The following is a 17,181-nucleotide window of genomic DNA, read 5'->3' as shown; positions in this document are numbered from 1 at the left end:
ACCTGATTAATGACTTGATTGGTAACTGTGCGTCTCTGACCGATACCTGAATCAGAAATAATTGATGAACAGATTACAGAGTTCCTAAAGCTGTGGGGTGATTGATTCTGGAGGATGAAATATAAACAACTACATGCTGATCGATGTGTGTGTGTATACTGGTTATTGATCTCGTAGAGGGCTAAATCGGGTCTCTGTCTCTTTAATGGCACTGTGTGTGTTATGTGTTATTGTGTAGTTCTTCATACTGATTCTTTCTATCTTTTCTCATAACATGAGATTTCTCGTCTCGTGATGGTCCTGTGTCTTTTCCTCTTCCTCGTTCTGTCGTTCTGTATGATGAATGCTTTCATGGAGAGGTTTTTTAGAGGACAACACTGTCCTCGCTTTATACCCATGATTCCTGTCAGTCATTCGTGGGCCACCAGTGTGACAATAAAGCATCCAGCGGTGCAAGGGCTCACCTTCACTAATCGATTTCTCTGAGCCTTAGATCTCCTCAGCCATCTTTTTTTCTGTTTGAGAGAGATTGTTTCTGTAAGAGCAGAATACGCTGGAGTTTCTCTGGGTGAAGTGCTGTTGTGTTTAGAATCAGATGAGATCTTGTTCCCTTTCCTTGGTACTGGTGCATTTTGTGTTTTCTGCACTGGTCAAGGGCCCATTCTGCTTTAAAAATAACATAACATCAAAATTGACCCAATTGCTTCATTAAGAAAAAAAATTCTATTCTATTCTATTCTATTCTATTCTATTCTATTCTATTCTATTCTATTCTATTCTATTCTATTCAGTGGATAGAGCATAAACCTTTGATTTCATCAAATGAAATATAGATCAAACAAAAATAAGGAGATTTAATTATCTTTTTTTTTTTTAAATATTCTGAGCAAAATTTCATTTTTTTTTTTCTGATACATAAATGTTGATGACGATGATAATAAATGTTTATTGTAACTATTTTTTGTTCGTTTTTTTTTTTTTTTCCTTTAGTGATTCTTTGGAATATTTGATTTTTGCTGCACAATTTTATATGGCAGCATATTTGAGCAGATTACAAACTCAAGTCTTAAAGTTCATACATTTTTAAGAAGTTCATATTGAGCTGCACTGGTTGAAGTCAGGCCTGTCTGTGTTCAGTCAGCTGACTCTAATGGGACCTTTAATTGAGCAGATTTAGCTAAAGGTTTGAAGAGAGTAGGATATGATGTGCCGCTTTTTATTTAATTTGTCCTCAAGGCTTCAAGAAGCAATTACTAAGACTTAATGAGAAATGAGAAATAAAACTAATAGTCCTAATTATATTTCTGATTATCTCCTGTAAAGTAATATTATAAGAAAGCATTCTGTAGTATAGTACAATACTTACATCTATCTCGCCTAATTATTTTTGTGCCTAGATATCTTTATTTGTTAAATAAGTTAATTAATATGTTATGTTTTCACTTAGATTCTTAAGGTATTACTTTTAAATAGATTTTGGATTTTGAGCTGAAAAACTTTGTTTTTTTTCTGAGAATTAATAGATTTCAATGTTCTCATCTTTAAGAAGCATGAGTGTGTGTTTCAGCTTGAAAAATTATAAATGCAAACAGTATGAATTTAATGTGAACTGATGTTTTCATATATATATTATTTAATACCATAAGCAATCTCCAAAGGCGTTTCAGAGAATTTGGCAGTACATCCAACTGGCCTCACAACCACAGACCACGTGTAACCACACCAGCCCAGGACCTTCACATCCAGCATCTTCACCTCCAAAATCGTCTGAGACCAGCCACCTGGACAGCTGCTGCAACAATCGGTTTGCATAACCAAATAATTTCTGCACAAACTGTCAGAAACCGTATCAGGCAAGCTCATCTGCATGCTCATCGTCCTCATCGGGGTCTCGACCTGACTGCAGTTCGTCGTAACCGAATTGAGTGGGCAAATGCTCACATTCGATAGCGTCTTGCACTTTGCAGAGGTGTTCTCTTCACGGATGGATCCCGGTTTTCACTGTACAGGGCAGATGGCAGACAGCGTTGTATTAGCGTCGTGTGGGTGAGCGGTTTGCTGATGTCAACGTTGTGGATCGAGTGGCCCATGGTGGCGGTGTGGTTATGGTGTGGGCAAGCGTATGTTATGGACAACAAACACAGGTGCATTTTATTAATGGCATTTTGAATGCACAGAGATACCGTGACGAGATCCTGAGGCCCATTGTTGTGCCATTCATCCACGGCCATCACCTCATGTTGCAGCATGATAATGCATGGCCCCATGTTGCAAGGATCTGTAAACAATTCCTGGAAGCTGAAAGCGAAGGAGATGTATTGCACTGCGCGACGCAAATGGAGGTCACACCAGATACTGACTGGTTTTCGGACCCCCCCGGACACTCCAATACAGTAAAACTGCACATTTTAGAGTGGCCTTTTATTGTGGCCAGCCTAAGGCACACCTGTGCAATAATCATGCTGACTAATCAGCATCTTGATATGCCACACCTGTGAGGTGGATGGATTATCTCGACAAAGGAGGAGTGCACAATATTTGAGAGAAATAGGCCTTTTGTGTACATATAAAAAGTCTTAGATATTTGAGTTCAGCTCATGAAAATTGGGGGCAAAAACAAAAGTGTTGCGTTTATAATTTTGTTCAGTGTGTATATATATATATATATATATATATATATATATATATATATATATATATATATATATATATATATATATATATATAATAACATCTTGTCAGTATCAATGACAATCATCAATCATCTTTTTTTTTTTTTTTTTTTTGATGAACAAATATGCATTGAACATGCATGTTTAAACAGAATATGTGTACAATTTAAGTTTACTCATAGAACCAAATTGAATGAATGATATAGCATTCAGATATAATGAATGAAATAGGGCCTTAAAAATGAAGATACCAAAAGAAACGTATAAGAACCTAGATTTGACGTGATATTAAGATATCTTTAATGCTTAAGTTACAGGCATGCAAACTTTGGGGGAAAAAGTAAAAAGTACTTTTCCCCCATTTCTGAACTATCACCTATTGGCAGTGCAACAAGGATCGCTAAAGTCAACAGATTCTACTAATAGACAATTTCTGTGTAAAAATAACATGATGATTCCACATTTCTGAAGTCAGTAATTTAGCTCCAAATCTCAGATGAAATTAATCATTTTGACTCCACTCTACAAAATAGTGTTCTTTTTCATTTTAAAGAACCCCAAGATGGCGGCGCGTCCAACACGCAGCGGCTTCTCTCTGTCCCGACCAGAACGGTGTTTTCGTGTTTTTTGTCTTGTGAGTCGCAGTAGTTTTTGTACGTCGTCATCGCGTCTATCTGTCTTTAAGCGCGCATACAGTCGTGAGTTTTCTGCTGGATGTCGGCAGAGCCGCCATTTTTTAGAGTTAAACTCCGCGCACGCGGAAACTGCTGCGAGATCTCGAAAACTGCTCCGGAGGCCTACATCATCACCGACCCCCTCTACTGCATCTCGCCCACAGCGGAGGCGCCACAAGCGGCGTGAGAGGAAGCAGAAGAGGGGTAAAGCGCGGAGGTATCCGGGCTAGGCTAACGGCTAACCCACACAAGCCATCCATCCCCACCGTCGTACTGGCTAACGTCGCGCTTTTTGGACAATAAACTGGGACTACATCCGATTACTAGTTCAACTCAGAGGACTGTAAGAGACTGTTGTGTGTTTGTATTCACGGAAACATGGCTCAGCGACAGCGTTCCGGACTGCGCCATTCAGCTCGTCCAGCTGACGTGCTATCGAGCAGACAGAGCTCGCGTCGCGGGAGGAACTAAAAAACCCGCGGCGGCGGGCTTTGTGTTTACATCAATGACGCGGGGTGCCGCGATGCTGTTGTGATCTGCAAACACTGCTCAGCCCTGGTGGAGGTTTATGATTATTAAGTGCCGGCCGTTCTATCTGCCGAGGGAATATACTGCCATACTGCTCGTTTCGGTTTACATTCCCCCGAACAACAGCAACAGCAACCGGAACGATTGCACTAAATGAAACTGTACCAGCACATCAGTGAGCAGCAGACAGCACACCCGATGCTTTTTTCTCATCATAGCTGGGGATTTCAACCATGCTGACTTAAAGAGTGTATTTCCTAAAATACACCAACACATTAACTTTCCAACAAGAGGTAAAAACATTTTAGACTTTGTTTACACCACACAGAGAGGAGCTTACAAAGCCCGTCCCCCTCCCCCCCTCGGTGCCTCAGACCACATCACTGTCATGCTAATGCCCGCAAACAGACCCGCTCGTTTAAAGTCGCCAAACCAGTTCAGAAACAGATTCAAGTGTGGCCAGAAGGATCGTCTGAGGCTCTTCAGGACTGCTTTGATACAACTGACTGGAATATGTTTAAGCAGGCTGCCACTTATAATAAACTCCACTGACCTCCAGGAGTACTCGGTCCAGTGGAGACTGTCACTGCCTACATCACCAAGTGTATTGAGGATGTAACAGTCACAAAAACCCAGTACTGTCCAGGCCAACCAGAAGCCATGGATGACAGGGGAAGTCTACAGACTCCTGGAGACGCGGAACGCTGCCTTCAGAGCTGGAGACGAGGGGGGCCTGAGAACAGCCAGGGCCAACCTATCCCCGCGGCAATCAGAGCGGCTAAGAGACAGTACTCCAGGAGGATAGCCCATCAATTCAGCGACAGCAGAGACACTCGGAGCCTGTGGCTGGGGATACAGACCATTACGGACTACAAGCCCCCACAGCGGACCTGTGACAGCAACATCTCTCTGCTGAACGAGCTGAACACCTTCTTCGCTCGCTTTGAGGCACAAAACAGCTCCACTGCACAGAAGACTCCACCTCCTCCCAGTGATCAGGTGATGATGCTGACCCCAGACAGCGTGAGGAGATCCTTCAGCAGGATCAATGCACGCAAAGCTCCGGGTCCTGACAACATTCCTGGGCGTGTACTGAGAGACTGTGCAGCAGAACTCACTGATGTCTTCACAGACATTTTCAACATCTCACTTAGTCAAGCTGTTGTTCCCACATGCTTCAAAGCTACCACCATCATTCCAGTCCCGAAGAAGCCATCTCCATCATGCTTCAATGACTACCGTCCTGTTGCACTTACTCCCATCCTCATGAAGTGCTTCGAACGGCTAGTCATGCACCACATCAAGTCTGCCCTCCCCCCCTCCCTGGACCCATTCCAGTTTGCATATCGGTCCAATCCGCTCGACCGATGATGCCATCTCAAACTACCCTCCACTCAGCACTCACACATCTAGAGGAAAAAAGACTCATACGTCAGACTGCTGTTCATAGACTTCAGTTCAGCATTCAACACAATCATCCCTCAACAGCTCATTCACAAACTGGTCGAGCTGGGGGGCTCAACACTTCGCTGTGCAACTGGCTGTTGGACTTTCTGACTGGAAGCACCTCAGGCAGTACGTGTCGGCAGCAACACATCCAGCACCATCACACTGAACACTGGGGCCCCCCAAGGATGTGTGCTGAGCCCCCTCCTCTTCACTCTGCTGACACACGACTGCACACCGTCACACAACTCCAACCTCTTCATTAAGTTTGCGGATGACACGACTGTGGTGGGTTCATTAGCAACAGAGATGAGACAAACTACAGGAGCGAGGTGAGCCGCCTGGCCGGGTGGTGCAGTGACAACAATCTCTCTCTGAACGTGGAGAAGACGAAGGAGATTGTTGTGGACTTCAGGAGAGCGCACACTCAGCATGTTCCTCTGACCATCAACGGTGCGACTGTGGAGAGAGTGAGCAGCACCAATTTCCTGGTGTGCACATCACAGAGGACCTCTCCTGGACCGACAACACCGCAGCACTGGCCAAGAAATCACAGCAGCGTCTCTACTTCCTCCGCAAACTGAGGAGAGCCAGAGCCCCACCCCCCATCATGTACACCTTCTACAGAGGCACCATCGAGAGCATTCTGACCAGCTGCATCACTGTGTGGTATGGCGCCTGCAACGCGTCCTGCCGGAAGACTCTGCAACGCATAGTGAGAGCAGCTGAGAAGATCATTGGTGTCTCTCTCCCCTCCCTCCAGGACATTTATGGAACCCGTCTCACTCGAAAAAGCCCTCTGCATTTACAGGTGATCCCACACTCCCGTCACACAGCTTCTTCAGTCTGCTGCCATCAGGGAGGAGACTGCGGAGTCTCCAGGCCAGGACCAGCAGACTGAAGGACAGCTTCATCCATCAGGCTGTCAGGAAGCTGAACTCGCTCCCGAACTTACCCCCCCGTCCCTCTTCTGCCTCAGGCACCATGAACTATGAACCCCCCCTCCCTCTAACATACGAATGTCATGCACCAGTCACTTTTGTGCAGCAGTGGTCTGCTCACTACCTCATTCACCATGGATCTGACATCATTCTACCTCCTCATCAGTCAGTTTAATAAAATAACTGCTCTGAGCCCTTTGTCACTTTGTCACTTTTAATCAGACTGAATAAGCTATTTTTTTATGCACTAAAATCTTTTTATCTGCACTGTTTGTTCACTTGTTTGCACTCTATCTGCCATGTGCCTTGCACTGCTTTTATTTAACTTTATTTTTATTTTATTTTTTCTATTATGTGTTTTTTACATTCCCTTATTGTATAGTTTTATCTTATATTTTATATTTGATCTAGATTTTTAAGCTCTACTGTTAGTGTTATCTGTATGCACCGGGGGTCTGAGAGTAACGCAATTTCGATTCTCTGTATGTATGTACTGTACATGTGGAACAAAAAAAAAAAAAAAACACTTGACCTCACTTAACACAAATTCTTTTTCATTTTTGTATTTCTTTCACCTAAAAAATATTTAAGCTGTGGAGCTCTGGTAACACAAAATGATTGTGTTAGAAAAACCAGCAGGCTTCATGACAGTCACAGTGAGTGTGTTTGTGATGACATCATATGTGTGTCTTCACCTGTGCATATATTTGATTTGTATGCAGTCTTGTTTGAACCGTCACTGATTCATACCTTTTGAAACACACACCATTAAGGGCACTGAATTTGTGACACATTGTGCATTTTGGGTTTTTTATACTCTCTTTACTTTGTGTTGGTGTGACATACTCCGCTCAAATTCATTACCCGCATAATTTAAACAAAAGCCTGTTGCTGTAGAAACAAGCCTCTAAGTGCTTCCTCCATGATAAAGGGTCACTTTTCCCTTTTTACTGTGTCTGTGTGTGTGTACTGCTATTTTTCCCTTTCCCAGAGTCTCAAGATGCAACCGAATGTTTCTACTGTAGCTCTGTTTCAAAACGCAAGATGCCTATATAGGCAATATTCAAAGGCATCATGGAAAATAACTCCAACGGACGGCAAATTATGGTGCCTACTAAGAAACCTTGCAATTCCAAAATGTGCAACAAGCTCAGTGAAAATTAAATTCAAGATGACAGACAAAACGAGAGACAAAAAAAATGTTTAGTATTTGGATAAACTGTTATATAAAACAATAATATATTAATGAATGAAATGAATGAATTAATTGCTGGCTCAAGAGAGTCCAGTCCTGTATGCCTATAGCTATATTTAAATTACATTAAATAAAAATAATAATAATTTGATTAATTTTACAATTAAATTTAGTACATTTTTAATAATAAATTAAATTAATTTTTTAAAAGAGTAATATTATCACAATTAAAATGAAACAATTTTTTTCAATCATCACTATTAAAATAAAGAAAAAACGTACACATAAATAATTTGTGAGATTGGACGGAGGGATTTAATAACCTGTCATCTTTTCTGTGGACTCATCTGAGGGATTGTTTTATTTGGAATGTATAAAATTAGAATTTCATCTGAATGACACAGTGAGTTAATGTGATGTTGAGATGCTGCTCTAATGCTGGGTGGGGTGATGCGGCGTTGCCGTGGCGCAGTGATGCTGCTGTGTGTGCCGTAACCGCGGGTTACGGGGAGCAGTCTATAAATAGCTCAGTGTTTCTGCTGCTGTAGTCACGGGAGAGAACACACACGTGAGCTAAATATAACCCTCTCTATCACTCTCTCTTGCTCTCCTCTTTGAACGGACAGTCAGTGACACTTTCAAACTGCAGCAAAATGCCTTGATCACATAAATGCAGGATCTGTACTATATCTTTCTTGGATGGATGGATAGATGGATATATAGATAGATTCAATATAAATATTAAAATTTTGATAACTGAAAATTGAAAATTTTCTCTTCCTGAATATATATATATATATATATATATATATATATATATATATATATATAGAGAGAGAGAGAGAGATAAGTAGATAGATAGATGGATCAAATATATATTTAATATATGTTTAACAAGATAACATGTTCATACATACATATATACATATACATATATACATACATATGTACATATATACATACATGTATACATATATACATATATGCATACATATATACATATATACATATACATATACATATATACATATATACATATTGGTACAACTAAAATTGATGTACTGCTGTAATTGCTTGAAAAAAATCATGCAAACTGGTTGTTTTCAAATGCAGCTGCTGTACGTGCATATAAATGGCTCATGTGTCTCACAGATTGCAAGTCTTTTTCATTGATTGAACTTAACCATATTAGCTTGTTTTAAGTGTAGGGCATTTTTTCCTGTCACTTTTTTCTTTCTTTTCCCTGAGTCACCTCTAAAAATGTATGTGTGTGTGTGTGTGTGTGTGTGCATGTGTGATTTTTATCCTTCAGTCTTTAGAGGTCTTTTTCAATCTTGAATCTTTGTCTTCTCTCTCTCCCTCCCTCTAATTTTGTTTTTCCTTTGAAGTGCTCATGTGTAGAATGATAACACCCTCTGTCTGAGTCCAGATGCATTGATACTGACAACTAATGATGAAGAACAGGGATGTGTGTGTGTGTGTGTGTTTCTTTGACCCGGCACATGCGTTCTGACCCCCCCCCCCCCCATTATGTGCTGTTTCTACGTGTATTTAACTTTGATTTGAAAGAAAACAGCGCATCCTTGTGGCGCGGATGATACAGAAGACCATACGCAGCATACATTGATATGGACAGGCACAGAGGAGACTCTTGACAAAGGAACTGTTGAACAAAGTCGATGTTTTTGTTTTCTTCACTTACAAAAAGTGTTCCCATCGCTTCATATAACCCGGATTGCATGTCTGATGGCAGATGGAGTATTCTGACCATGACTTTCATACCTTTTATGGACCTTGTCACTGTTATTTACTTGGCAGTCTATGGGACAGTCACAGGCCTCCCAGTTTTCATCCAAAATATCTTAAATTGTGTTCCGAAGACGAACGAAGCTTTTACGGGTTTGGAACGACATGGGGATACGTGATTAATGACAAAATTTTCAGTTTGGGGTGGAGTATCCCTTTAAGTTGTCTTGTTTTAATTGTCCTGCTGACAGTGTGCTCTGTATGCTAACTGAAACATTAGCCATTAACTGTCAGGTGGGTTTCATGATAAAACTTTCTCTGAGAAAATGCATCTTAAAAGTCACCGGTTTAATTTTAGTTTATTTTTTTAAATAGTAACTGCAGGTTTAGTTTTCTCAGTGGAGTGTCTATAAAGGGATCTTTCTGTCTTTCTCGTTGTCTGTTGTGTGATGAGCCTCACATCTCGAATCTCTCCGTGGTTGGGTTCATTACTCTGGGCATCTCTGTAGAGATGTATTTTTCCCTGTCTTCTCATTTCTGTGAGTTTTTCTGAGTGCTGCTTATGTTTTGCAGTGAGACATCTTTGTTTGGAGTTTGTGTGATTTCCTCTTATGAGATTCCACATCTCAGACATTGTATTTATCAGTCCATCATGTCTCAGTGTCTCCTTTCACTTGTGTGTTGTTTTACAAGATCAGTTTACACTCAAATCAGATCACGTTTACTGACACGTCCATCAGTGTCAAGCTCAAGACACCTGCAGCCTCTTCACCAACATTAACCTCTCTTCTCATAAACATCAGGTGACTAAACATCATGACTGACTGCATTAAAGAGAGAGGAGGGAAGAAGAAAAAAGAAAGGAAAAAATGAAGAACTAAAAGGAAGGAAAGAGGAATGAAAAAGGGAAAGAAAGTAGAATAAAAATAAGAAAGAAATGTAGAACAGAAAGAGAAAGAAAGACGAGGAAGCATGATGGGTAGAATGACAAAAAGGACAGAATGAAGAACAGAAAGAGGAAGGATGGAAGTTAGAACAGAAAGACGAGAGGAAGAACAAATAAGGAAAGAGGTAGAAGTACAGAGGATGGAAAGATGGAAGAAAGGTAGAACAGAGAGCAATAAAGGAAGGAAGAACTAATAAGGAAGCAAGAAAGGAAGAACAGAAAAAAGGATGGAAGGAATGAAAAATTAAAAGAATGGTAAGAACAACAAAAAGAAGAATGGTAGAATGGAAAGCGGAAGGAAGGATAAAGAAAAGGGAAGGAAGAAAATGGAAGATAGGAAGAATGGAAAAACAAAGGAAGGTAGAACAAAGAAGGAAGAACAAAAAGAAGGGAGGTTACAAAGAAAGAATGAACAAAAAGTAGGAAGAAGGAAAATAATTAAGGATGGTAGAAAGGAAAAAGGAGGTAGAATTACAGAACGATAGAAGAAAAGAATGGAAGAAGGAAGTAAGAACAGTAAAGAAGAAAGGAAGGTAGAATAAAAAGGAAGCAAGGAAGGTTGAAAGAAAAGGAAGAAAGGTAGAAAGATGAATGGAAGGAGGGATGAACAAAATTATGGATAAAAACGAAAGAACATAAACCGGTGAATGAATGAAACATTGGCAGAACGACAGAAGGAAAAAAAAACAAGCAAAAGTATAAAAGAACAGGCAACTAAAATAAACCTAAAGAATGACAAAGATTAATTAATTAATGTCAAAGTGACAAAACTATATAAACAAACAATAGAACAATCAAATGAAAGCAAGCAAGCGGGAGAGTTTACAGATGAAGGAGCAGAGTAGATTGAGACATTTAGCCAGATTGAGCTTCACTGATGCTGTGTTTCATCTGCTGCTATCTGAGCGCTTTAGTGTCAGGAGTCGAGCGTCTCAATCCACTGCAGCCTCAGAGCGCCAGATGTATGAAAGAAGAACGATACTAAATAATTATTCCATCCTGCACGACGGCCAGCGTGCCACAGGCTGTGGAAACAGAGCGCGAGGGTGGCCGCAGGCTGTTCGTGTTTTCCTTAATGTGTGTGTGATGAATTATGTATCAGTGTCCGCAGGGATCTCGGCCTGTTGTCTTCTGTGGACTCGATGAATGAATGAAGGAAGAACTGGAGGATGTGTGCGCGGCCATTAGTGCTGTTTGCTCGGCCAAGCTTCACTATTACTGTTGGAGTTTTACAAAATCTTACACGAATTGCCTCAATAATTTGCTAAGAGAAGACAATATCATTGACAACAACCAGCATTTCTTTTTGTTCTTCTGAACACGTGACATGAAAATGATGCTTCTTTTTTAACGTGTTCATCTATCTACCTACCTACCTACCTATCTGTCTATCTATCTGTCTGTCCCATCCATTCATTCAAAGTATTGTATTTTATTTGAGCTTAGTTTAGGTTAGTTATCATTCTGTCTATAATTTTATCTTTTTATTTTATTTTGTACTATTCTTCTATTTGTTTGTTTTATTTTATCTGTTCTTCATTCTATCCCTATATCTATTTATTTTAACTTTTTCTATCCTATTATGTATATATTTTATTTGATCTGTCCTTCCATTCATCTTTCCATCCCAACTAAATTGCAGTGTATTTCTCCTGAACACATGGCATGAAAATACTGCTTTATTTTAATAAATACACTTTTTTTTAAAAGCATGTTTGTTTGCTCATTTGTTTGTTCATTCATTCTCCTGAACACATGGCATGCAAATTCTGCTTTATTTAAAAATATTTATTTATTTATTTAAATATAAGGCCCACAGGGGGCAGCTGTGGCCTAATGGTTAGAGAATTAGACTTGTAACCAGAAGGTCGCAGGTTCGAGTCTCGATGCTGTCAGGAGTTGTAGGTGGGAAGGAGTGAATGAACAGCGCTCTCTTCCACCCTCAATACCCATGACTGAAGTGCCCTTGAGCAAGGCACTGAACCCCCTGTTGCTCCCCAGGCGTTGTATATAGCTGCCCACTGCTCCAGGTGTGTGTTCATGGTGTGTTCACTTCTCACTGCTGTGTGTGTGCACTTGGATGGGTTAAATGCAGAGCGCCAATTCTGAGTATGGGTTACCATACTTGGCAAATGTCACGACTTTCACTTTTTTTCACTTTCAAATATGGCAAAAGACATTTTAGTGTGGCTTCTGCTGACATGGGGTGGCAGTTAACTACCTAGAGACCACCCAGAACCCTTTATCAGTCACTTTGCAACACTAGTAACTCTCTGGAACTCCCTAGAATGCTTTTGAGTTGTGTGACACCACACACTCAAACAACTGATATTGTGCTCTTTTGTGAGGTCACAGCTTTTTTTCTGTCTGGTATCAGTAGATTTGCAGTAGATTTTTTCTTCTCCAGAAATGCTGCGATCCAGCGCTAGGCCTGAGAGCGTCTCCCAAAAGCCCCCCAGAGGGTCTTATCTCCTTCATTAATCCATCCCTCTATCGCTCTTTCTATCTCTCCCGCTTTGTCTTTCTCTCTGCTCGCTGATAACGGAGAACATGGAAATGTCAAGGATATTTTATTGGCGTTTCTATGAGCCTGAAGTAGTTTTGTGAGCCTGTGCACATGTCCTTGGCATTTTTTGTTGACAGTTTTTGACAAGCCTTTTATGATGATGGATTTTTGTTTTCAGTTTCTGAATATCATGTACACAAACAAAATTTGATATTTGAAGTATTTATTTCTGAGCGTCCCATGCATCCTCCGTTGAAGCAAATGGATTTTTGCTGTGGATTTGAATGACAGCACTTGAACTTTGTGTGCTTCTGTGTGTGTGCAGGATGGCCATTCAGGTGGATAAGTTTGATTTTGACAGCATGCCTGTGATGGACCATGATGCACTGCGACTGGCTACAGTACGCCAACAGGAAGAGAAGAGACAGCAGGTCCAGGGAGGACTCATCAACAGCACGCTGGACATCCACTGGACCATCATATCCTTTACGAAAGGCAGCTGTCCTGATAAGACTGTCCCTTAACACTTTCTTCTCGACACTACAGTGTCGCCAAAGCTGAGCACATTTGAGTAATTTGAGTAGCTCAACTTACTAAAAACCAATGTTTTTTTTTTAGGGGGTTAAATTCAGGCAATACCTTAATCATGGTAAAATCACTGAAATACACAGTCTTGCACTACCCAGGTTCATTGGAAATACTTGTCCCATCAACATTTCTGCAAAACTCAAAAAGCATACCTATTTATGAATCGCTGCAGTTTCCAGTTGAAATGAACACTAGAGGCAACTTTTATTCCTGTATCATGATATATAGTATGATTTACAGGTCCTAAGTTTTTGATTAAGAAAGCCTAATTTTTCTCGCACAATTCATTGGGAAAATGCATTGTGTCTCTGACTTCAAAACCAATGTTAGCATTCTGGGCGACATTTGAAAACTTCGATGGGTTAATTTTGAACTTTAGTCGTCACATATGGTTGACCCGCCACAATACATACACTGAAGCATCGCAGCAAAAACTTCCAAGAATCACGTAATTAAGAGCCATTACCAACACATTGCAGCAATGCGTGCCTGTACCAATGTAATAAAAACGTGTCAGGGTCACGTGTTTTGGCGCCATTCTCTGGACATTTCGCTTTGAAACTGCCAAGAAACATGCAGTAAGGTATGTCATATCGGTGTTGCGGAAATGTCACCTCAAGCATGTATTTCCAGTGAGCCTGGGTTGGTCTTGCCTTATATGACAGTGTCATATGCATAAGATATAATGTTTAGATATTTTTTCTTTTTTAGTGCTTTTTACAATATATGTTTTTCCATAGCAGCTTTAAAATTGTGTCATCAGCAATATGATAAATTATACACTTTTACAGATTTAAACACAGTACAAATACTTATAATAAACAGTTATTTGGCTATGGATATTGTATTAACCTAAACGTAGACTGATTTTATTTTATTTTATTTTTTTATTTTGTAATTTTCTTTTATTCATTTCATTTTACCAAAAAACCCTATAGAATACCCTAGCAGGGTGGAAGCAAAGTATGATAAACTATACAGATATTTACATACATAAACATACAGTATTAATAGTAAAATAATAAATAAATAAATAACAAACAGTTATTTGGCTATACGCTGTAAGTAATATAGTTTATTAGCCCAACTGTGGGATGTTATTTTTAAAAGTAAAAATAAAATAAAAGGTTATTTATTTTATTTTATTTTAACACCGTTAATATAGAAACATATCTGAAACTTAAAACTTTCCACTTTCCAAAACGATAAGCCATGTCAGTCTGTGTGCTGATATCACATTATTTAGGCATCATTGGTTCCTTAACTGTAGGCTCATCCAATCAGAGTCATAGCTGCCTGATTTATGAATCAGATGAGCTCTCCTGGTATGTTTTTGTTGTTGTTCTGTGTTGCTGGAGCTTTGGCTTTGGAGTATGTGGAGTGACTCGGGTGATGTAATGTGTTATGGGTGTTACATGTGTCCCAGCTGTGAGGATGACCGTCTGACAGCATCTGTTTCTAACAGCTGGACATACTGGAGGAGGCACGTTTACACTTGCTTGATGCACTGACATATGGTTCAAACTTATGGCGCTTCTGTGTGTGTGCAGTACATGTACTTAGCTATAGTTTGAGGACAAATTTGTCCTCAGAAGTAAATCTGAGGGCATGCCCTCAATTGGAAAAAAAAATTTAGATAAATAATATTTTCCATGTAGTTTCCTTTTAGGGTTTGGATTAGCCTGTTGTATTTATGTAGTATTAGCTTTATGTTGATATCTTTAGAAATTTATGGTGTAGCTATGAACATGGCCGTTGTATTAGTGAATTTTTACATTCTCCAAACAGAGGTACAGTTACTCACCAATCACATGTTCTATCCTTCAAACTGGCAAAATCAATCAGATGCTCAGGTTTCTTACTCATCATACAGTGGCGTTCATCATCTCCCGTTTATTCCAGGAGACTAGCACCCTGACACAAGCTCTGAACGTCCCACATTTTAATAGCATTTAAACGCCCCCGTGATTATAAGCACTTGTTCTCTTCATGAGTCGGTTGCCACTGCGGAGGCTCAATGACACTTACAAAATAATAAACACCTAAAATAATAAATAATCAAGAGATACAGTCCCGAGCGGCGATGTGCATGGCATCAGCATGACTAATTGAATGTGTAGAAACATAGGCGTACTTGGACGGGTAAAATCACAAGGTTATGAAGAGAAAGACATGAAGAGTAACAGATGAGGGTTGTGTTCAGATCCACCCTGTGGGAGAATGTGTCCAAGTTCGTACTGAGCCTACGGGTCAGAGATGCCATCATGCCAGTCAACCAACCATAAACACAGATATATCTGTGTGTGACCACACTGGATATATTATAAAGAGAGATATCTCTGCGTAGCCTGTAACCTTCATAGTCTGTCGTTTGGCCAGTAATTACTGAAACGTGAGGTCATTTACTACAGTTTGTGTTATGTGAATCCTTTTATCTGACTCCCTCAGGCCATCCAAGATGTGAAGTAGATGAGTTTGTTTGGAGACATTTAGAAAACAGTTAATAACAAACTAATGGATCCTCTACAGTGAATGGGTGCCGTCAGAATGAGAGTCCAAACAGTTGATAAAAACATCACAATAATCCACATGATTCCAGTCCATCAATTAACGTCTTGTGAAGCGAAAAGCTGCCTGTTTGTAATAAACAAATCCATCTATAATGCATTTTAACTGTAAACTATAGCTTCTGGCTAAAATAAGAGTCCATAATCCATAAAAACGCTTCCTCCAGTGAAAAAGTCCATCCCCTATTGTCCTCTTACTTCAAAATCCACACACATATTTGTTTAGAACTGTTTTGGACTGTTTCAGCTTGTAAACAGTGCTTGATTTGTGCATATTTCTCTCCTGATTCAGATGAGATAACTTTTTCACTGGAGAAAGCAATATTATGGATTATGGACTCAACTGCTTGAAGTTAAGAATGCATTAATGATGGATTTGTTTCTTACAAACATGCAGTTTTTCAATTCACTAGACATTAATTGATGGACTGGAGTGAATCACTTGTGGATTATCGAGATGTTTTTATCAGCTGTTTGGACTCTCCTTCTGACGGCACCCATTCACTGCAGAGGATCCACTGGTGAGCAAGTGATGTGATGCTAAATTTCTCCAAATCTGTTCCTATGTAGAAACAAGATTATATACTTCTGGAATAGCCAATGGTCAAATAAAGTCAAATAAATAGTTTCTTTATTATTATTGTCCATATCTGGCTGTAAGAATCTCTTCCTCTCTGCCAGATCCCAGCGTACACTTAACATGGTTCAGTTGAGAAAAAGGCCATATCTCAGACTCAGTGCAGCGCTCAGCATCATTACACAGCTCGCAGTCATTAGAGGCTTCTGATAGCATCACTGCTGTTACGTAATGAGCTTTTGTTCTCGTCGCTGTTATTAGTGTCGCTGTGTGCAAATATTTCACCTCTGTCAGCACGCTCATCGTCTCCATGCATGCTGCTTGGCTAATTTAATGCAGAAAACGTAGAGTGGCATTATTGTTCTGAACGGTTCCATAAAGGTCAGTAGGGTAGAAAATTATTGGACATTCTGCTCAAATGTGCATCCGTTTTCAGTGTCATTAAGGATGCACCAGTATAGCAATTCTGAGTGAGAGCAATAAGCCATGTTTTCCTTGACCAAATATGCACTCGTCCCTTCAGCGTCATGGGGAGGCCAGCGTGGAGGGCGTCCTCAACCAGCTCATACTAGAACATCTGCAGCTGGCTCCTCTACAGTGGGGTAAGAACACTTTCCACTCTCTCCATCCCTGACTGCTTGAATACAAATATTCAAATATATTCACACTCAGAGATTATTTGTCTCCAGTGGTGGATGTAGGACTGGTCTCTGTTCATGTTTCTTATTTGCATTTATAATCGAGGAGAAATGTCCCTCACCGTGTGTGATGGAGGCTGTTCTTGCAGGACAAGGT

At 40.1% G+C, this 17,181-nt stretch overlaps 1 protein-coding gene across 5 annotated transcripts in view; it reads left to right on the top strand.

Moving 5' to 3' along the window:
• The window catches only part of LOC109085850 (trafficking protein particle complex subunit 9-like), a 201,821-nt gene that overhangs the window by 126,498 nt on the left and 58,142 nt on the right, over positions 1 to 17,181 (top strand). For all 5 annotated transcript variants that reach the window (XR_006162617.1, XM_042776264.1, XM_042776263.1 and 2 more), the window contains 2 exons: positions 12,980 to 13,133; positions 16,898 to 16,988. Coding sequence is in view for 4 of the 5 variants with exons in the window: in XM_042776264.1 (XP_042632198.1) it covers positions 12,980 to 13,133; positions 16,898 to 16,988 (245 nt within the window). In the remaining variant the exon portion in view is untranslated. The remainder of the gene's footprint in view (positions 1 to 12,979; positions 13,134 to 16,897; positions 16,989 to 17,181) is intronic.

The sequence above is a fragment of the Cyprinus carpio genome, chromosome A19 (assembly GCF_018340385.1).
Source record: "Cyprinus carpio isolate SPL01 chromosome A19, ASM1834038v1, whole genome shotgun sequence".
Taxonomy (NCBI): Eukaryota; Metazoa; Chordata; class Actinopteri; order Cypriniformes; family Cyprinidae; genus Cyprinus; species Cyprinus carpio.
The sequence above is the reverse complement of the archived record's forward strand: the minus strand, read 5'-3'. Positions and strand labels throughout refer to the sequence as shown.